At 36.3% G+C, this 21,503-nt stretch overlaps 2 protein-coding genes across 7 annotated transcripts in view; both read left to right on the forward strand.

Annotated features, from left to right (window-relative positions):
• lrrc75ba (leucine rich repeat containing 75Ba) overlaps window positions 1-6,631 on the forward strand; it is a 50,309-nt gene extending 43,678 nt beyond the window's left edge. Inside the window, exon 5 of the mRNA XM_007247144.4 lies at window positions 166-6,631. Coding sequence (XP_007247206.3) covers window positions 166-408 — 243 coding nt within the window. The 3' untranslated portion in view covers window positions 409-6,631. The remainder of the gene's footprint in view (window positions 1-165) is intronic.
• A 3,083-nt stretch (window positions 6,632-9,714) lies between these two features.
• Window positions 9,715-19,673, forward strand: LOC103032242 (uncharacterized). 6 transcript variants are annotated; one of them, XM_022670462.2, is made up of 11 exons: window positions 9,717-10,491; window positions 10,752-10,825; window positions 10,910-11,005; window positions 11,945-12,022; window positions 12,854-12,961; window positions 13,471-13,578; window positions 14,178-14,285; window positions 15,033-15,140; window positions 15,817-15,927; window positions 17,095-17,520; window positions 18,313-19,673. In XM_022670462.2, exons 3-10 carry the CDS (start codon window positions 10,911-10,913, stop codon window positions 17,471-17,473), a joined length of 1,095 nt encoding a protein of 364 aa, XP_022526183.2. In that variant the 5' UTR covers window positions 9,717-10,491; window positions 10,752-10,825; window position 10,910; the 3' UTR covers window positions 17,474-17,520; window positions 18,313-19,673. The 6 variants fall into 6 exon arrangements, with proteins under 6 accessions (XP_049342109.1, XP_022526183.2, XP_049342107.1 ...); XM_049486150.1 differs by having other exon boundaries at window positions 13,471-13,506; window positions 14,214-14,285; XM_049486152.1 differs by lacking the exon at window positions 15,033-15,140 and having other exon boundaries at window positions 9,715-10,491.
• The last annotated feature ends 1,830 nt before the right edge of the window (window positions 19,674-21,503 follow it).

Below are 21,503 nucleotides of genomic sequence, written 5' to 3' on the forward strand. Positions count from 1 at the left end.
ATAAACTGACGTTATAATGTTCTTATTGTGATATGAGAAATGACAGTTGTATTGTCTACATTCAACATGTTTATTGCAAGGATATCAATTATTCAATGTGTTTCCTCACACGTTTCCATAAAATGTGTATTGGAGTGTTTAATCTCCTGTATATGCGCTCGACAGCCCCTCCTAGTGGCCCTGAGGCGGCGGTGCAGCCTGAAGAGCAGCCTGCCCACCATCTACGAGTACACAGAGGGGCAGCCCTACTGCTATCATATGGAGAGCTCCATAGAGGAGCCCAGTCTCTACGAGGAAGAGCAGGAACTGGACGATGACGACTTGGACGACAAGCTGGATCTTGAGCAGTGGAGCATTGGAGAGCAGAAAAGTTCTGGCAGTTTCACCCTGCACTACTGCGAGAGGTGAAGCAACCTCCTTTGACCCCTGCAGTGTTAGCCAACGCTGGGCGAGAGACATAGGGAATACATGAGACAGAGGGAGAGAGAGAGAGAAAGAAATTGGTCTCTTTCTTCATTAGTTCTCCCAAACCGTGAACACTGTTCACCCTCTTGTCCTTCACTGTTGCTTCATGAGTTAAACCTGTCTCTCCATCGTGGCTTTGTGTGAACTGACACCATCACTTTCACAGAGCTGTGGGCTCCACATGTTAGCCAGTGGGACGGCTAGGCTATGCTTAAGCCTCTGAGCACAGCACACAGTGACACACGCAGGCCTGAACTCACCGTTTTGGAAGACGATGCTCCTCAACGCAGGGTGAGGGTTCATTGGAGGGAACCAAGAGGAGTTTTGGAGAGGGTTCCCCACTTCTCTCGCAAAGAGGCCGTGACAGAGAACAGGAAATCAAAACGAAAAAAAAAAGAAAGAAAATCCCAAGTTGTTTTAGGAAGATTGGGCTAACGTGATTAGCTGAGGCATAACGGTGGTGTTTTTCAGGGCCTGAGCATCCACATACGCGTTTAGCTAAGCTAAGGTTGCTGCTGCTGGTGGTGAAGGTGTTGCTGATGTTGGTGGGGGGGGAGGGGGGGTGGAATGGTCAGGTTCGGCTATGTTTTTCAGGGTCGGGTGGCTGAGGCCGACCGGCCCTATCTCACCACTGTGTGCTCTGCTAATCTCCCAACAAAAGCCATGAGACCAGCTCAACAAACCGCACAGCCCACCCTCCGTCACGTGACCAGCGCAAAACTGCTAAGTCAAGACTTTTGCGTTTTTTTCCACCCCTTTCCAAAATGCTCACTTGTGAATACTCACTCATCATTTGTGTCGTGTCTCTGTGAATGATGAAACAGAAACATAACGCTCTTGTGATGCCAGAGGCTGGTCTTCTTTTGTTGGACAAAGCCATCTTAGGAGACCACAGGAACAGTTCAAGTGAAGGTCACCGACAGTTCTTCTTTCCCACACCAGTTTACATTGTAATCTACGTTAACAAATGGACTTATTTAAATGTCACAAACAGTAGCGCTAAGGCTACTGTACATTGCATCCACTGTTTTTGACATTGATCACCTGCAATTGCTGGAAGGACAGTCATTTTAGGGATTTGACCTGTTGCTAACATTAGCACAGAGATTTTAAAAGGCAACAGTTTGTTTGGGGGAAAAAACATTTAAAAAAACATTTTGACCTGCTTTCTGAAAAAAGACTAGCTTGTATTGAGAACTAGTCTATCCATAGCCAGTTAGCCTACCTTGACCTATTGATATATTGAGAATTAGCCTACCTTGACCTATTGCTATTTTGAGAATTAGCCTACCTTGACCTATTGCTAAAATTAGTTTGTACAGTATAAAAGGAAACAATTAAAATATAAACAATTATCATAAAAATATCATATAAATTATCCTAAAATATCATATAAAATTTTTACAGTATGGTTATTGCTATCCAAAATAAGTCTACTTTGGCTAGCTAACATTAACATCATTCAGACTATTCAGAGGAAAACAAAAATATTAATTAAGTATTTGTCATTACAGATAAACAGATAAATAACACACATTTTAAATGGGTCAGTTAAACGCTATTACCTTTTCAGTATTTAATCTGATTTTTTAAAGATGAATCCTTAATGTTAAGTTTGTTAGCCACTACAGTAAACTAGCCAACCTACGTTTAGCTTATCTAGACCTTTGGCATAAACCCCAGCTGATGTAAACACTTTAAAGGTGGCAGTTTAACACTTTTATGAAGAAACAAGTAAATTATAGATCTTTTTTTCACTACTGTTGAGTATATGTTGAGTTTATTTCCCACTATCTAACTTAGCCTACCTACAATTAGCGCACCTGGGCTAACATTAGCCTCAGTGGGCGTAAACACTGTTTTGAGTGAAATACGATGTTAAAAACACTGGTCATTTGATCATTTGTCAGTATTTTTCCTGATTCTTGAAGAAGACCATGTTGAGTTTATTTACCTCTTTCTAAAGCTACAATGTTAAGAATTATATACTAGCTTGCTTAGTGTTAGTGAATTAGTTCATGTTTGCTAAGCATTGTTTCTACATTTATAACCAACTACACATAATCTACCTGATGTATCAAGTCTACCACTTAATGTTTTTGTATTATTTAGTTTGTTGTTATCAGTAAACAAAGAACAGGACTGTGTGGTATTAGCAGGTCGTTCAGTTAGCTGAGACAAGGACTAGCCCTGCTTGAGCTTTGGGTAACTGGTTTCTGAACTACTGCTTCTTTTAGCTGTCTTAACCCTTTAAAGCACTGTTGACTGGCAGTGTCCTCTGGCTTCCCAGACTAAAGGACAGTTTTGTAATGTCTTGCTAATGTTCCAAAAAAAAAAAACTAAACTGGCTTTTTCATATAAAGGGTCCATATAAGAAATTCTTTAGATTTAATAATTGATAAAAATGTGATTTTAGCCTAATACTACTGATACTTATTTTTTAATATAATTTTTAATATAATTAATTTTTCTTTAATTTGACAATGTAAATCTGGCTGTTGTTATATATATATATATATATATATATATATATATATATATATATATATATATATATATATATATTGTTTTAATATAAAATTATAATGGACAAACAGAAATGCTCCAGAATGGAATAATAATAATCGGCATACATTCCCTTTTATATTTTCTTCTCCTGTAAAGTTACCATTTTGGAGAAATGGTATGCAAATGAGCTAGGTTGTGATTGGCTGACCTGTATTGCACCCCACTCCAAAAGCTGTCTAAAACAGTTTGTATAGCATGAATAGAAGGAGCTAAAGAAATAGGTAACCTGTAAACTGTGTAGGTAAAGATACTGTTAAGATGCTGTTTTTGCAGATTAGTCTTCACATCTGGAATCCAAAGTGAATGGTCTGCTTAAAGAAAATGAAGAGACTTTGGTTTTCAGTGAAATGGGCTCTTTTGAAAAGGCATTTCCAGGGTATTATTGCACCGTTCAGATTCTAATCACTGGGAGTTGTTCTGGGAAGAAGCTGCAGATGATTGTATGGTTGTTGTTTTAGCTGCTGTATGCTAAATCCTCTTGTCTTTCGTGTGCTCTGTGTGTATTAATGTGTATTAATCTGTACTGATTTAATGTTGTCTTAATGTCGTCTCTGTGTTGGTATTGGTCTCATGTTGCGCCTGCTGTGAGGGTCGTGTCCTCAAGCCGGTTTCCACCAAACATCGGCTTTCACAGGACTGAGCAATAACTGTAGCACACTGCAGAAAATGACATCTTGGTGGGCAAGTTTTTTTCATTGTAGTTAAAGTATGTCATATTTTTCATTATAAGGATATTGTGATATATTGTGTATAAGTAGTACTGTATAAAATATACAGTGTACAGTATATTGAGATAAACTGTATTATTAATATTATTATAGTATAATAAAATGCAGTGTAAGTCTAAAATTATACAATATTTAACCTATTTCTGGATATTTTACCAGACCCTAACAGATATATTGGTTGGTCTACAATAATGTTAGACTTTCACAGTGGTGTCAGAGGCTACGTTCACATTACCAGATTGAAGTGACTCAAATCTGATTTTTTTTGCTCATTGTGCTCATTGTGGCTCATATCTGCTCATATTTTCTCATGGCTGTGTGAACATGCCAAATTCTATTTTTTCAAATCAGATTTGAGGCTATTTCCATATGTGGTCCTAAATCAGATACGTATCTGATCCATGGACATGCGACATGAATGTGAACGGTCAAATCATAATTCATGCGTCTTTTTGCTTTAACCATGCGCTACGTGCTTCTCTCTCGTAACCACACATCTCTTGGTGCAGCTGTGCAGCTATATCTGCAAAAACAGCAAAAGCAAACCACCTTTCATCTCCTCGACCTGAGCATGTACTTCAGACCAGCTGTTTGCTCTCCACTCCAGCAAAAGATGCTCCATTTCCCTTTATAAAGCTACGAGTTGTCTCTCAAATATGACGTTTTTTTGATGGTGGAAAAGGAAATGTTTATACACCTATCAATGTGCGCATGTGAGGCGTTTTATGGACAGATTCGTTCACATTACACACAGATACAGGTCATATACATTTGTGAATGTGAACCGTCAGTATAACCAATTCTGGGTTGAGCACAAAAAATCGGATTTGAGCAATATGGCTTGTAATGTGAACGTAGCCAGAATCAGTATCAACCACAAATTTGAACTGCAGTAACTTTTAAGTAATTTCATTAATCTAACTTGTATTTAGAATGTTATTTAATCAGCAGATCATTTTGCTGGATTCAATAAACTAAGTTTTTAAAGTATGATAATTCCTAGGGATGCACTGATACCACTTTGTCCCTTTTAATACCGATACCGATGCCAGATTTTCAAATTTTTGCTGATATACAGTATGAATTTGAATCAGTAGATACATTTACTCAAAACAATTATAACAAATATTCTAAAAATATGTATAATATTCTTACAGTCGTCTCATAATAACAAATATTGTTCATATTAACTACCTTTACCTATTTCCATTTTTGCAGTGTATAATTATTATTGTATCAAAAAAACGCTCTTTAACATCTGCTACATCACTGATGATACAGAGAACCAAATTACTTATCTTTTGATAAACTTGCTTACATGCTTTGTATGTAAAAGATTACTGTTGTTGAAGCCCTGTGTGTACATGACCCCTGAACAATACACCCCAAAACACATTAGCATACTATAGTGAGACCAAACCGTCATCAATTTATAACCAGCATAGTGATGCACCTGAGACCACCCTGCCAACTTAACTGTGTCACTAATATAAACACACGCTGAGCTTCCTGCCGTACACAACGATGGTGTCGTGTGTCACTGTTCACTGGAATCATATAAGCTATCGAAGAGAACTCTCACCATCTTTTCAAAATTCTCTATATAATTGACTTGGTAAGATGTGAAGATGTGAGTCATTCAGAGTGGGTTTGGTGAGAAACGCTGAACTGGAGATAAATTTACCCAGTCAGAATTGTTGACAGTTGGGATGAATTGAACCAGATGTTTGAAGCTCTAAAAGCTCCCACACAGAATGTTATTACACCACCAGATGGTTATGAATACACTGCCTGATGCCTGAGACACTTTTCTACCATACTTTTGAATAGATTTTGAGTCTAAAACAGGTTTTTAATAATTGCATGATATCAAAAATGGGATACATGTAGTGTTGTGTGTAGGCCTGTCATGATATATATTTTTTTGGATGATATATTGTCCCAGAGATAAATGTGATATTGCGATATTATGGTCATTTTAAGACTATTTCCTGCAACAAATATAAATATAATAGGATAGAATTTTTCTTAAAGTATACTGTATAACTTTTAAGGATTTTTCTATTTTAAACTATGAAGATCCCCATTAACATGGTTTAAGGGACCTTCAAGAAAAGTTTTTTAGTAAAGAAAAAGTTCTTTTTTAGCACCTTAAGCTTTTTTAAAGGTTTCTCCAAGCCCCTTATGGGGTTCCACCGTAGTATTAAAATGAAAAACCCTTAAAAGTCTCTCAAGAAGCTTAAACTTTACAACTTTTCAATGATAATAATAAACATTTATTAAGACTCCATTATTTATGCACTGGTAATTGTGCGTATGTATAAAACATCGGTGATATTAGATTAATTAGTATGCAAACAAAGAAGCCAGGAAACACAATGGATGATATGATATCAAAGTCAGCAAAGATTACTGAGGTTGAGACTATTTATTTTATAAAAATGAGACAATAAGACGGTTGTGTAATTATCATGACAGGGTTATTTTGTATTTGTTCAGATGTAGCACTGTTTTATCATTGTTAACATTCCATAAAAAACTACATGTAGAAGAAACGTGTGTGTGTGTGTGGGTTCACTGGTGTAGTCATGGTTGTTGTTTCTCTATAGTGAAGCACAGTTTCTCCCTGAACCCAACTCTAAATGTGTTCATTTCCAAACACCAAATTATGCAGAGAATTTTAAGAATTCTGTGAAGTTCTCTTTTTAAGGCAGGCTGGACGTTTGTCCTAATTGTATATGTGTGCATTTGAATAAAGAACTTGTTTGTGTTCTGTGTTAGAGCATCATGTATTAAACAATACTTTATAAGACTGTTATAAAGCCTCTTGAGTAATAAAACTGCTTATAATGCAATAAGCTTCTGCTTCTGAGATGTTCTTTCTCTTTGCTGATTATTTACTGATTCTCTCTGTTCAGAAACACAGGATGCAGTGTGTGTGTGCGTGTTTGTGTGTGTTCTGGAGGAGTGTGTGAAAACTGTTTAAAATGGTTTTCGGTGTAAAAGCGCCTGGCTGGTCTTCGCTGTAGGAGCTGCTCAACCCCCTGCTGAAGTGCTGATTGATGTGTTTGGTCTGGCGTGGGTGTTCACCAGAGTAGGAGGGAATGTTTTTAGGCAGGAAATGAAGGTAGCGTCTTCAACAGCTAGAGGGGTGTGCACACAAACACACACACACACACACAACATACTAAAATCAAATGTGCACAATTTTGCAAAATGTACCCCTCAAACCAGGAATCTACAGAGCTCTAAACGTGTTTTACACAACAGATTTGAAGCAGAGTAAGTGAAAACTCTACAAATTCGCCATATGGGTGGTTAACTGTATTAGAGGGGGTGCTGTAACAGTCACTGTATATATTCTAAGTATGCTAAATCCATACAAACACTATTTATACAATTTAATTTTTATTATTTGGTTTAAAGCATCTATCTGACCTAAACACATCTTTTAAGTTACGGAAAAAGTGCATGAAACTATCTCAACCAGGTTTAAAAGTCCTAAAATTGTTTGGCTAGCTCTGACTATGAGTGGGTGTTGAAACTACCTGCACCATGTTTAAAAGCTGTACTGTTTTCGAGCTTCAAGTGGCTAAGCGCTGCCACTATGTTCAGGAGATAACTGGTTCGAATCCTGTTCATGTAGCTTGCCATTTGCTACCGAAGCCCTGTTAGACCCCATTTGGCCTTGCTCTCTCCGGGTGGGTTGATGGCGCTCTCTTCCTTTATCACTCCTAGGGTGATCAGCGCAAGGCGTCTGTGAGCTGATGTATCAGAACCGAGTCCCTGCGCTTTTTTCCGAGCGCAGTGTAATGCCACTTGGCAAAGCTCGAAAAGAGGAGGGGTCTGACTTCATATGTATCTGAGGAGGCATGTGCTAGTCTTCACCCTCCTGGTGTTGAAGCATCACTAGTGATAGGGGGAGTCCTAATGAGTGGCTTGGGTAATTGGCCATGTAAATTAAGGAGAAAATGGGGAAAAATAAAATTTAATAAAATTAAGTAAAAACTGTACTTAAGTCTGGATTCCTCTCACAGTGATTTATTGATGAAACTACCTCCTCCATGTTTGAAAGCCTTAGCCTATTGCAGGCACTAGAATGGATATTTAAATAATATCAAAGTGGTTTCTGAAAATTCTAGACACAACTCAGCCGACAAGCACACTTATCATTTCTGTCCAACTGTTGAGAAAACGGGTAGGAACACAAGAAGATGAGAGTTTTGTGAAAAAGTTTGTGGCTTTTTCCGACAGTATTTTATTTGTATTGGGGTCCTGATGAGGGAGTAAAGCCAACATTCTTAGGAATTTCTTGTTTGTAACAGAATAAATAAAGGATAAAACTCTGCTGCTGATTCCTTTCGTGTAATGTGCATTTAAGTGTATGTGCCAAGATTAAGTAATCAGACCTTAAGCTGTTTGTATAAAATACGTATAAATAGTGGATTACCAGAACTGAAGGTTAACTGAGGCACTGAGAAAAAGCTGGAGCTCATGGTTTTCAACATTGGTTTAAGAAGACTCCACAGTGGTGTGCAAAGTACCACAACATGTCCTTGAGTTGAAGTAGAAATACATAAGAAAATTATTACTTTTGCAATTAGTAAGTTCTCTTTTTACACCCACAATGGAGTAAATATACAAAAGTATTTAACTATATAAACTATATTTTATATATAAAAAAAACAAAATTCTGTTTTTTTATTTATAGATATATGTTTGAGTAAAATGAACATTGTTGTTTTATTCTATAAACTACGGACAACATTTCTCCCAAATTCCAAATAAGAATATTGTCATTTATAGCATTTATTTGCAAAAAATGAGAAACGGCTGAAATAAAAAAAATATGCAGAGCTTTCAGACCTCAAATAATGCAAAGAAAACAAGTTCAGATTTATAAAGTTGTAAGAGTTCAGAAATCAATATTTGTTGGAATAACCCTGGTTTCACTGCAGTGCTTAGAATGACCCACCAGTCAAATACAATCTGCTCTATGGTGGTTCTGTGGGCCCTGACCATTGAGGAACAGGGGGAAGAGGGATGATAAAGGAACAGAAGGACTACAGTCTGTAATTATATAACTACTTAGTGTTTCTATATGCCCAATGGAGCTAATAAAATGGACAAGGATTGTAGAAACAAGAAAAGGGTCATAATGTTCTGACTGGTTGATCTGATGGCACAACCTTGAGCATCTGATTTATATTAGATATGGTAGAAGACTTGTTTTCTCACATGCTTTCTCACATACTTGTTTTCTCACCCTGCTAAAAACATGCAGCTCAAGTTATATAAAACAGTGCTGCCCTCTGGTGGTAAACTGATGCACTGACGCACACAAGCTATGTTGGCCTTGAAACATATTCAGCCCTGAATTATCTCCAAAAAAGTAAGAATACTGTGTTCTATCTGTAATACACAGACAAAAAGAATCTACTATTAATTCTTTATAGGGAAAAAAATCCAATAAAGTAAAATATTATATAGTTATATCATTTATATTTATTTACATTTAATTGGAAGCCTGGGTGTAATATTTTATATTTCATTTTGACCTTTTTATTTCATAAACCATCCCTTAACAGTAAAAAAACATGATTAAAAAGTGTTATAAATCACAGTAAATTACTAAAAATTGCTGTTACTTTGCCATCATCTGCACAAAATAAAAGAGGACATGCTTTAATGAACATATTAATGTAAAAATTGTGTTAATTTTGTGTCAAAGGTTTTACTCAAAAAACAAAAAAATCAAATAAAAATATTTGTTATAATTATAAAAATAGAAATAAATATATTCAAATATATATATTGTTCAAGATACAGTTTTCACGGCTGGGCGGGGCTTAGAATGAAGCGTTCACCTTAAATCTCTATTGGTCACCTGATTTTGGACTGACAGGTATCCTGAAACAAAAAGCTCACGTTAGAGAGGAGTGCTAAATATTCTAAATCAGGGGTGTCCGCAAATGACCCACGGGCCGTAGTTTGGACACCCCTGTTCTAAATCATGCTAAATGTAGATAACAGCTAGTGAGTTTGTTGAAGCTAGCTATAGTTATTATGCCTAGGTAGGTAGGTAATGCCAGGTAGGTAGGAAGGTTACTGGTTAGTGTTAGCTGGGAGAGCAGCGGCTCACACTTCTGGCGCAAAGACTAAAATGGAACTGAAACGAGTTTTACAGCTAAATAATGGTCGTTAAACTTGGTCAGTATGGTCAGTATAAACTAAGAGTGTGTTTTATTTAAAGTTAAAGCATTCATATTTTAGAGCACTTTTACTTGTATATTATAATAGAATTATTTACATATTTACACATAAGAGCATCTACATCTACACTCTGACCCCTGACCTGCCAAACTGGGACACGCAAAAAAATATGTATTTTATGAATGTAGAAACAAAAACAGTCAGTTCAGGTCATGTTTATCAGTATATCAGACCTAAAACAGGTTCAGTTAATCACCCCAACATCAGCGTTCAGGGCTGGTTTACCTGTAAACACACGTCTCTGAAAGCTCCTCCTGCTTTACAGAAACCCAATATGAGTCCAGAAATTCAACATTCCACTAATGCACTTCAAAACAGAAAGAGTCCTGAACAATAACCACCTCCACCTCCTCCATCTTAGGTAACACTCACCTAAAATATGGAGGAACAAACACAGCCACGGAGATTAACACACTTGGGATCATCATAAAAACACACCGAATCAAACAGACACACGGTAAGAAGAGCAGATTTAATACTTGTGCCATATCTACTGTTTAATATCCGATACTGGTTAGGCAGGACGCTCTACTTCTGTGCTGAGAGTGAATCCTACCTAACATACACCTGTCTTATTACCTCATATTTATCCAAGACCAGAGTGTGTGAGGGGTTCAGGCAGGTGAAGATGTGTTTATGAGCTCACCTTTACTCTTCTGGGCTGATTTTTGCTTGAAGACCAACTTCAAACTTTGTTTATTTCATATAAAAACACAGAACACAGATTTTGACCCTTCTATATGGTGATGACATCCAGGATTGAGTTCCACTGACTACAAAAACAAAATAAGGTGAGAAACTTTGGTTTCAAGAGTGATATATTCAATTCCTCATAATGACACATTTTAATAAATAATTTTTTTTTCCTGAATCAGAATGACGGACAGACCGAAGTCCCCCAGCTGTTTGTCCATGGCAAGTGGCTTGTCAGCAGATCAACCTATTAACTTTAAAGAAGTGGACAATATTAGGTAGGGTTGACCGTGGAATATTTTTTAAAATGTGGTTTGCAGAGCTATCACATATTATCATGATACAGAGTTAAATTTCCCCTCAGTTTAGTCATTCCCATTTTAGCCTTGTACAGTTAACCTACCGCAGTTTAGCACTGTACTTTCAGCATATTTTCCACATATTTGTGAGATTAAAGTCCAGTAATAGCCTAGCATCTTATATTGTAAACTAAACTCACTGGTAAAGTTTTCCCTGACAAGAATTAAGGCTAGTTTTTTGCTGTGTAATCCAAGACTAGGCGTGATCTCTGTCTGGGAAACTGCCCGAATGTGTGTTTTTTCTTACTGTAAAAAGGTAGCCAACCAAAGCCTCCCAATAACAGGCCTAAGACAAGTAACTGGTTGAGAAGATACACTATTACTGGGATTCAGACTGGGTATTTTCCCCAATCCCTCCTTCTTCTCTTAGTCACTCCCAGTCATACTGTGTGATAAACCACATCCATTTATTAAACTAATAATAACCTTCATAGGTTTTGAGAGACAAGTTGAAACAAAAATGAATTTGGGAGTGTGTTTATACAAAGATGAGTTTGGTCACAGTCTGAGTTTGGCCGCAGGCCAGATATTTACCAAGCCATTACATGGTAGGCCAAAAAAAAAGTCTGTTTTGGAATATTAAGTGTAATGGGATGGAGTGCTACAGACTAGGAGCTCTCCAGCCCAGAGGGTCGTTGAACCCAATTGCAGAAGAGTTGATCTCAAAGCAGGTAAACCCAAGAAGAAAGGAAACAATAAATAAATGCACCCCTACAATAAATACATCGCTACAATAAACACACCGCTCCTCAAACGGGATCGAACCCGTGTTGTCAGCATATCGGTCCAATATACTACCGCTGCCCTGTTAGCCCGGCATAATCCACTGTAAACTAAATTCAGTTTGTTTCTTCCCAGTTTAAGGTCTGAGATGAGTAACCACTCCAAAGACCAACCCCTGCACTTTAAAGAAATGGACCCCCTGTACCATATAAGGTAGAATAGAACTGTTTTCAGTCATGTCTGGTTTGAATGATCCAACTGGTTATAAAAAGAGTGTTTTCATTTTACATTAATGCCATTAACCCCGTTTTAGCTACAAGCCTAACATGTCCAAACATTTCATTAGAGCTTTTATGAAGGGCAGAGTACTTTGAGTACTTCATACTTTATAGTTTTATCAGTTTAATCAAAATTGTGTTAAGCTGTTAGCTGACAAACTATGTGCTGCCCATTCAGCTACCACAGACTGGTGACAGTCAAGTCCAGAGTTTTTAGCAATATTAGCCTAGCATCTCCCTTTAAAAATTAAACACACTGTCTTTTTTCTTAAAGCAAAAAGGTGGACAGGTCAGCGTCTCCCAGCTGTAGGTCTGAAGCAAGTAACTATTCCATGGATGAACCTACTAACTTTAACTTTAACTTGAACATGAAAGGTAGCATAAAACGAATTTCTTCTGTTCTGAATCTTGCTGTTGTGAAATTGTTTGCAACAGTATGAAACAGTGGAACTGATTAGATATGCATGTCTATCAAATCATTAAGTTACATTTTATTTCATAATAGTCACTGGATGACAAAGTATAATATTGTGTGAATTAAGTGATTGATTGCATTTATTTAATGATATAAAGGTGCACAACACAGAACACTGGTCATTACACACTTTAAATAATTGAGGATAAAAACACAGTACAGCCCTAAAGCTAAGTCTTCTTGTGCACTATTGCTCATCAACGTAAAAATCTGTGTAAATACTAGTGCTGTAAGCAGTGTTCGCCTAGCACCTCCCTTTTTAAGTTAAACTCACTGTGTTTTCTCTTGTAGCAAACAGAAGGACAGGCCAGAGTCTCCCAGCTGTAGGTCTGAAGCAAGTAACTATTCCATGGATCAACCTACTAACTTTAAGATAATAGAACCCCTGGAACATGAAAGGTAGCATAAAACAGATTTCAATCTTGCTGATGTGAAATTATCAACAGTATGAAACAGTGGAATTGATTAGATATGCATGTCTTTCAAATCATTAAGTTACATTTTATTTCATAATCGTCACCGTATGAACAAGTGTAATATTGTGTAAATTGAGTGATTGATGGCATTTATTTAATGATTTAAAGGTGCACAACACAGAGCACTGGTCATTACACACTTTAAATAATTGAGGATAAAAACACAGTAAAGCCCTAAAGCTAATTTCTCTTGTGGTCCCCTTGACTTAAAACAAACAGACAAAATGCGTAATACAGCTGAAGAGCACAGAACAGTTAAACACACATTAAGATGACTGACAACAATCTGGTTTTCCTGACAATATTGTTTGTTTAGTACTTTCAAATGTTATCTATGCACTATTGCTCATCAATGTAAAAATCTGTGTAAATACCAGTACTGTAAGCAGTGTTAGCCTTTTTAAGTTAAACTCACTGTGTTTTCTCTTGTAGCAAAAAGAAGGACAGGCCAGAGTCTCCCAGCTGTAGGTCTGAAGCCAGTAACTATTCCATGGATCAACCTACTAACTTTAAGATAATAGAACCCCTGGAACATGAAAGGTAGCATAAAACAGATTTTAATCTTGCTGTTATTAAATTGTTTGCAACAGTATGTAACTGTACTGTATTACCTAGCATAATATTGTGTGAATTAAGTGATTGATTGCATTTATTTAATGATTTAAAGGTGCACATCACAGAACACTGGTCATTACACACTTAAAATCATTGAAGATAAAACACAGTAAATCCCTAAAGCTAATTCTTCTTGTGGTCCTCTTCACTTAAAACAAACAGACAAATTGCGCAATACAGCTAAAGAGCACAGAACAGTAAAACACACAGTAAGATGACTGACAACAAGATGGTTTTCCTGACAATATCATTTATTTAGTAGCTTTTAAATGCTAATCCAATTTATGCCCTACTTGCTTATCACTTTAAAACATGTAAATACTAGTACTGAAAGGTTAAAATGCAGCTGCAGAATAGCAGAATGTATTCTTTTCTAATTGAGTTTAAAAAAATAGCTGTTAGCTGACAAGCTATGCCCTGGCCATTCAGTCTACCATAGACTGTTGACTAAGTTCAGTTTTTGTAAGCAGTGTAAGCCTAGCATATCCCTTTATAAAGCAAACTCAATGTGTTTTCTCTTGTAGCAAAAAGAAGGACAGGTCAGAGTCTCCCAGCTCTAGGTCTGAAATTAGTAACTGTTCAAAAGATCAACCTACTAATTTCAAGAACATGGACCCCCTGGAACATAAAAGGTAGAATGTGAATTGTGTGTTGCTTTTGTGAAATAGTACAATACGAAACAGTGGAATTGATTAGATCTGCCTGTCTATCAAATCAATAAATTATCCTATAATAGACACTGTGAGAACAGGTTTAATACTGTGTGGATTGTGTGACTGGTTAAATTTATGTAATTGTTTAAAAAATCACTGAGAATAAAAAACAGTAAAGCCCTAAAACTAATTTCCACTGTAGTCATCTTCATGTAAAACAGACAAAATATGCAACATAGCTGAAGAGCACAAAACAATCAAACACAACAAGATTAACATTGTGGAATCTCTGACAATATAATTTGTTTAGTACTCAAATCTAATGCAATCTCTGCTCCATTTTTTAATCACTTTAGATTCTTTGTAAATACTAGTACTAAAGGGCTAAAACCAAAGCTGCAGGATAACAGAATGTATTCTTTGTTTTAAACTTAAAGGCAATTAAATTTAAAAGATCATATTTGAGCATTGTATTCTTTATATTTTAATCATTACGCTGAATAAAACTTGTGTCAAGCTCTTAGCTGACATGCTATGTCCTGTCCTAAAGTAGTTTAACCCCATTCATTCAGCTACCACATTTAGTGTGATCTAGTCAGTTAAAGCAGTTTCTGCCCACCCATTCAGCTACCATAGATTGTTGATTGTCTAAGTCCAGTGTTTTTTAGCAGTGTTAGCCTAGCATCTTTTTTTGTTAAGCTACATTCACTGTGTTTTTTCTTACAGTAAAAAGTTGGACAGGTCAGAGTCTCCCAGCTGTAGGTCTGAGATAAGTAACTGTTCGAAAGATCAACCTGCAAATTTCAAGGAAACGAAACCCCTGGAACATAAAAGGTAGAATGAGACTGTTTTCATTTTTACTGTTGTAAATTAATTTGCACAAAAATGAAACAATGACATTCAGTATCAGTAACAACTTTTGATACTAAAAAGTGTCAACTACAAAGCTAACAGCTCCACATATTAAAACTAAGTTTTATAATTGTCTTTTGCATATAAGATTTAATTAGTTAGCCAATATAAACTTGTAAGCTATGCCTTGCCTTTTCAGTCCCACCTGTTCAGCCTACAGTATTTTAGTCCCACCTTCTCCTATTGCATTTCTTTGGAGTGTTTCAACTCCAAGTGCAAAGAACAGACATAACTTTCATGCATCAGTCTTAAAGGCACAGTAACAGAAAATATGTCCTAAATACTAATGGGAAGAGATAAGTTACTCTGAAAAATTGCTATAGGTACGAGGCAAGCATCTGGTTAGCGAATCAACCCTTTATTAACTTTAACTGGATTTGTATGTGTAATTGTGAATTGATTCTATATTACAGTGATTGTAATTGTTTAAATAAACTGGTATCTGCTGGTCTCTGAATCTGAACAGTTCTTTTGTTTGTTTTCTTCTTTCAACAAATAATTTACAATGTATTTTTAAATTACATCAACTGACCTGGATGTAAATACTCTTTTTGTTTGTTTCTTGCATTGTTGGTAAAAATCCCTGTTTTCTTTAAAGCAAAAAGGGACGCAGAACAGGATCTCCCAGTCGTCGGTCTACAAGGAGCACCCCGTCCATACAGCGACCTAATCATTTTAAAGAATCCTTGCAGTCCTTGGATTCTCTGAGGTAAATTAGAGCAGTTTGTTGTCCCGTTTGAGTTGCTTTGCATTTAGATTTCACTCAATAAACCTAAAAATCTATTCCCATAAAAAAACAAGTCTTTCCTAGCATGAAATATGTATTTATATCAAACTAAAAGTTACATTATAACAGATAAGCATCTAGGAAGACAACAAAATCTTGTATCTCTATTTTTTCTTTTTTACATAATGTGAATCTTCCAGCCTTGGGATTTTATGAAGAATGGAATAGAAATAGAAATGCTTCAAAATAACATGCAATACAATCAATTTTCCCTGACTGCCTTTATAAGTTACGATTATGATTGAGACATTTTTGGAAATGTATATATATATATATATTCACAAAAAACATTTAAGAGGAGAACAAAATCTTGTATCTCTATTTTCCGTTTTTGACAGAATGTAAATCTGGAAGTTAATTATTGCCTAGTTTCAGAATTTCATAGTCTTCTCTGTAGGGTTTAAACTCCAAGTTAATCATTCCATTAATAATCCCAATGTGCATATTTTGTACTTTTTGATAACAGTTTGGCATACACTTATAAGCCATAGCATTAACACCATCAACAGGTTAAATAAATATCAAGGATTATCTGGTTCCAATAACATCTGCAATAGAGTGAATATATTAGGAAGGAAGTGAACACACGGTTCCTGAAAGTGATGTTTTGGAAGCAGGAAAATCGGCAACTGTATAAATCTGAGACACTTTGACAAGAGCCAAACAGTGATGGCTAGAAGACTGGATGGTCAGAACCCCTCAGGTGTGCTGTTCTGTAAAGGATAGTCTATGACCTGTTAATCTTGGCAACAGACACTTGTGGAGTCCATTCCTCAATAGGGCAGATCTGGGGGGGCTACTCAATATAAGGTGCTGTTAATGTTATGGCTGATATATGGTGTATATTGTATGGAAATCCCATAGAATCCCACAAGGTTCTATTGCAGGGCTTATGCATCAGTTTGGAGGGCAAATGGTGTATAGATGTGAAGGCATAAACAGAGCAGATCAACATTATTAGGAATAGAAAGCACAAATTACAATATTTTTTGTAAGTAAGGTATTTGAATTAGACAGTTTTTTACTGAATATTTTCATTCGTTAATGTTTTATTAAATTAATATTTTTATTCTTTGCTTTGCCTTTCAGTCAGACGTCTGGGAGAGCATCCTCAGCCGATTTCAGTTATATCTCAATGGTTACTGATACCACATCTGAGGGAACTCAAGAACCTAGGCAGAACCCTCATTCTGCTGTTCCTACAAATGTGGTGTGTGATCTGTGTACAGAAAAAACAAAGCGTAAAGCATGCAAGTCCTGTATGACCTGCCTTGCCTCTTTTTGTGAGATACATGTTAAAGACCACTACACAATAGAGGCAATGAGACGACACACTCTGGTGGAGGTTACCAAAAACCTTGTAATTCTTCAGGATAACGTTCGCCTGACAAAAACTATCAACAAGGAGCGCGCAAAAAAATCTGGCTCTGAAGATGGAGATTGCTGTGTTGCAGCAGAAGATCACTAAGTTAAAGCTCCCTGATTTTATCTGCAAAGGAAAGACCCTCAAAGCAGGTAATACTAAGAGAAAGATTGTTTCATCTAAATTACCAAAATGTTTGAACAGTCGTTGTCTTGTTTTCCAAAATTCACCAGCCAAGTGCTCCTCGAAGCAGCAACAATTAGCAGCCATTGGACCATCCTAACCTGCAAAAATGATGAGCCATGGGATCTTCTAAGCTACAACAATCAGGAAAAAGGGGTGTGCCATATCTCATCATATGCAATAATATTGCCAACATTTTTGAATATCGTAACCGATATTATACCCTGAAATATCGTACCATATTACCCACCCCAAAATACCACATCAGGGTACTACTTTTTTGCTGTTTTTAGCAAAAGAAAAATTCTCACTGTTCTCATTTCCCCCTATATATCTACTAGAGACAGATTATATCTGTCCAGTATCATTTATTTTACTTAAATCCTGGATGTATTGAGATATTTGGAGTGCATTATTAGTATCATGACATTCTGGATAATTGCCATAATAAAATTTATTTTCATTTTGTTGCAGTAGTGTATACTTGCAATAATATTTTGAATTCGGTGTTTTGTCATATTGCCAAAAGTATTGTTATCGCAAAAAAAAACATGAAATATCGTAATATTATATTGGGGCCATATCGCCAACCTCTACTAAACAGCCAGGGGATACTCAGGCTGCTACAATCACCACCCATAGAATCCTATAAGAAGCAACAATTAGCAACCATGGGCTCCTTTAAGCAGCTAGCAAGTACTCTGAACATTAAGAAAGTCTTTTTGTTTACTCTTTTAAAAAACATTTTTGTTTCTTTCCAGCTAACGTGGTTCTGGATCCTGATACAGCTCACTGCGCTCTTCTGATTTCTCATGATGGCAAACATGTGCAACTTGGTAACAAGACCAATGTCCACCAGAGCGCCCAGAGATTTGACAAATCTAAATGTGTTCTGGCCAGAGAAGGCTTCAGCTCGGGGAGGCACTACTGGCAGGTGGAAGTTCATCGAGATTTCACTATTGGGGTCACTTGTCAGTCTTCTGAGAGAAAAGGGGAGATCAACTTCTGTCCCAAAGAGGGATACTGGTGTCTATACCACTTTAGACAATCCTTCACAGCCCTGGAGGATTCCAGCATTCACCTGCAAGCTGACACTCTACCCCGGGTGCTGGGGGTGTGTATTGATGTGGATGAGAAGTGGGTCACATTTTACAACACTGAGACTAAAGCTCATATTTACACTTTTAAAGACATGGTGTTTAAAGATGGAGAGAAGATCTATCCTGTGTTTAACATAACAGAGAAAACAGTCAACCTTGTGATTAGAAGTGTGAAAGAAGACTGAAGAGACCTTTACAGCTTAAATTATCTCTTAACAGTGATTACTGCACTGTGATCAGGGTCTATAAATCTGTTGTTGTCTTTGAGAATAAATGTGGTAGTTTTTGGAACTTATCTATATTGGACGTATAGGGGGTTTGAGTAACTGTACTAAAAAGTATAGTTGTAAAACTGTATTAAAAAGTGTATTTTTATACTTTATGTATATATTTGTATATAAATTTTAAAAAGTACCAATAACTGTATTTTCACTATAACACAGGATTTTACTTTTTGCTTTATACTATTATATGCTTGCTATAGGAGTTTATTTTTTATAGCACTTATTATATCACAATATAGTATTGCCACAATGGGAATTATGGCATCACAATGGCTACTGTTATATCACAACAGCCAATATGAATTCACAATGTGTTATCGCAGTGGCCATTATGAGATCATTGACATCACAATGGACATTAAGATATCACCTGAAAACATTTTGCTTCAATCAATAACTAAAACAGGATGTTAAAAGTGTAAATATTACCCCATCTTGCTGCAGATTTATTTACACTGAATATTTTCTTTAAAACGTTAATGTATAATACTTCATCTTTAAATCAAGTACATTGTGTCAGTTTTTTTCCTGTAGATTCTATTTTATTTCTCAGTGGTTATGCACCACTAGATCTATGAAACTCAACAAAAAAAAAACCTTTAATCAGTCTCGACTATTTTTGTATATGTTCACAACAGAGAAATCTGTTTACAATTGTGTGTGGACCCAAATACTCTGTGTATACCATATGTTTCACACTTTATGGCGCACCGGATTATAAAGCTCACTATCAATGATTGTCTTTTTTCTGGTCTACTTTTATACACAAGGCACATTATTTTTAAAGTCAAACGAGCGCTGGATCTTAATCTACACAGATTTCTCTCCTGAAAACTACTTATATGAGTGAGTAAAGTACTTTATATACCTTATATACAGTAAGCTTAGATTTCCAATAAGGTTAGCCAGACAGCGCTACACTGAGGAACTCAGAGTGTTCGGGTAAGCCAGGGCGATATAAGCTAGCGGTTTGTCCCACATAGTTTGTTTTAACACGGTAAGTGGGATAGCTACAGTCCGATATACTCACCTCTAAACTGCAAAAGAGCTAATTAGCACTAAGTGCGGTTAGTGTGTAGTGCTAATGCTGCTCCAGCTGTGCTAGCCGCGGTTAGACTACAGACCCTATATACTCACCTCTGAACAGTAAAAGAGGTAGCGGTTAGCAGCTAATGCTAATACTGCTTCAGCAGTGCTAGCCGGGTTTAGGAGCAAGCTACAGGCTGTATTAGTGTAGCGCTATTTAGGGAGACACTACTGTATGTAGTTCACTAAGTACACTGAAAAAAAAATGATGCACAAAATTTACTTTAAAAAAAGTTTCGCAGCTTTCTGCATTTGCTATTTTAAGTAAATTTAATTCCAGATACATTTAAGTAACTTCAACTGGGTTTCAAGACATAAATGTTACAATGTAGTGGTAAAACAGGAGTGAATTGGAACACTACCTCATCAATATTATGCGCCAGCACCGGTCGCATAAACACACATAGGTGAGAGAGGGGTTGAGTCTTTAAAAAAACTCCATAAACACAATTAAAACTCTACAAGTAACACTCTGAGCTGATCATGGAGTCATTTCTCTGCCCGTTATATTTACACTGTTTAAAAGATAAATCCTTACATTAATTAAAACTTCAGTGTATTTTCTCCATCAAGGACATTTTTTATTACCTGCAGCACTGACCTCCATAATCAGCCATCAATACCTCCTTATAGAAATGTTACAAACAAAGGCGTAGAAGCAGGTTTGAAATTGGGGGGACACATTTGATAAAATGAATCAAAGCCCACCCTGTAGTGACTTAGATCAACATTTACGAAATTACAGTTAAACACAAAAAATAAACAAAATATTTTTTTTGGACTTGTACTGTTTATTATTAGTTAAATCCTACCAAAGTTCACTTTACAACCTAAACATGTGACTCCACATTATATTTACTGTTATTAGAAAATATGTGTGCAATGTCTGAACTATATACATGTATAACAAAAACTGAGCTATCACCTAATATTTAATATTTATTATGTATTGGCGTGTCAATTCTGTTGTTTAAAGAATTACATTTTCTCAGTAGCGTTGGGTCCTGTTTTTAAAAAAGTGTCTACTGAAAGCACTTCTTATGATGGTGTTCATTTATAAAAGAATGTAACTTTACATTTTGTAGAGATTTTTGGCAGAAGTTAATTTAAACGTTAGATAACCCAAATACATAACAGTATATTGTTACTGTTGCGATTCATTGCTCTCATCACTGACCTCGCGTGTAAAGCCGGTGTTGTGCCGAAATCTGCACCCCCGTCAGTAAAGTGAGTGGGTGGGTGCTTTTTATAGCAGGGGTGCAGATTTTGGCACGCTTTCAAAATAAAAGTTTTCTGCTGTATCATTTTTGGGGGGGACAAATCCACTTATATCTGATATTGGTGTCCTACACCAATGGTTGCAAATCTTCTCTTTCAATGTTTTTGTTCTTTTTTTTTCCCTATATTGTAAATAAATACTGAAATCATCCAGACTATGATGAAACACATAATGAATCATGTAGTAACTTAAACAAGTCTTAA

The sequence above is a fragment of the Astyanax mexicanus genome, chromosome 12 (genome assembly GCF_023375975.1).
Source record: "Astyanax mexicanus isolate ESR-SI-001 chromosome 12, AstMex3_surface, whole genome shotgun sequence".
Lineage (NCBI taxonomy): Eukaryota > Metazoa > Chordata > Actinopteri > Characiformes > Acestrorhamphidae > Astyanax > Astyanax mexicanus.

Bases quoted from the DNA above. Each gene is read 5' to 3' on its own strand.
- LOC103032242 (XM_022670462.2), top strand. From the start codon at position 10,911: ATGACGGACAGACCGAAGTCCCCCAGCTGTTTGTCCATGGCAAGTGGC. The intron at 14,286-15,032 runs GTAGAATGTGAA...TTTTTCTTACAG, and splicing joins GACCCCCTGGAACATAAAAG to TAAAAAGTTGGACAGGTCAG. The intron at 15,928-17,094 runs GTAAATTAGAGC...TTTGCCTTTCAG, and splicing joins CAGTCCTTGGATTCTCTGAG to TCAGACGTCTGGGAGAGCAT.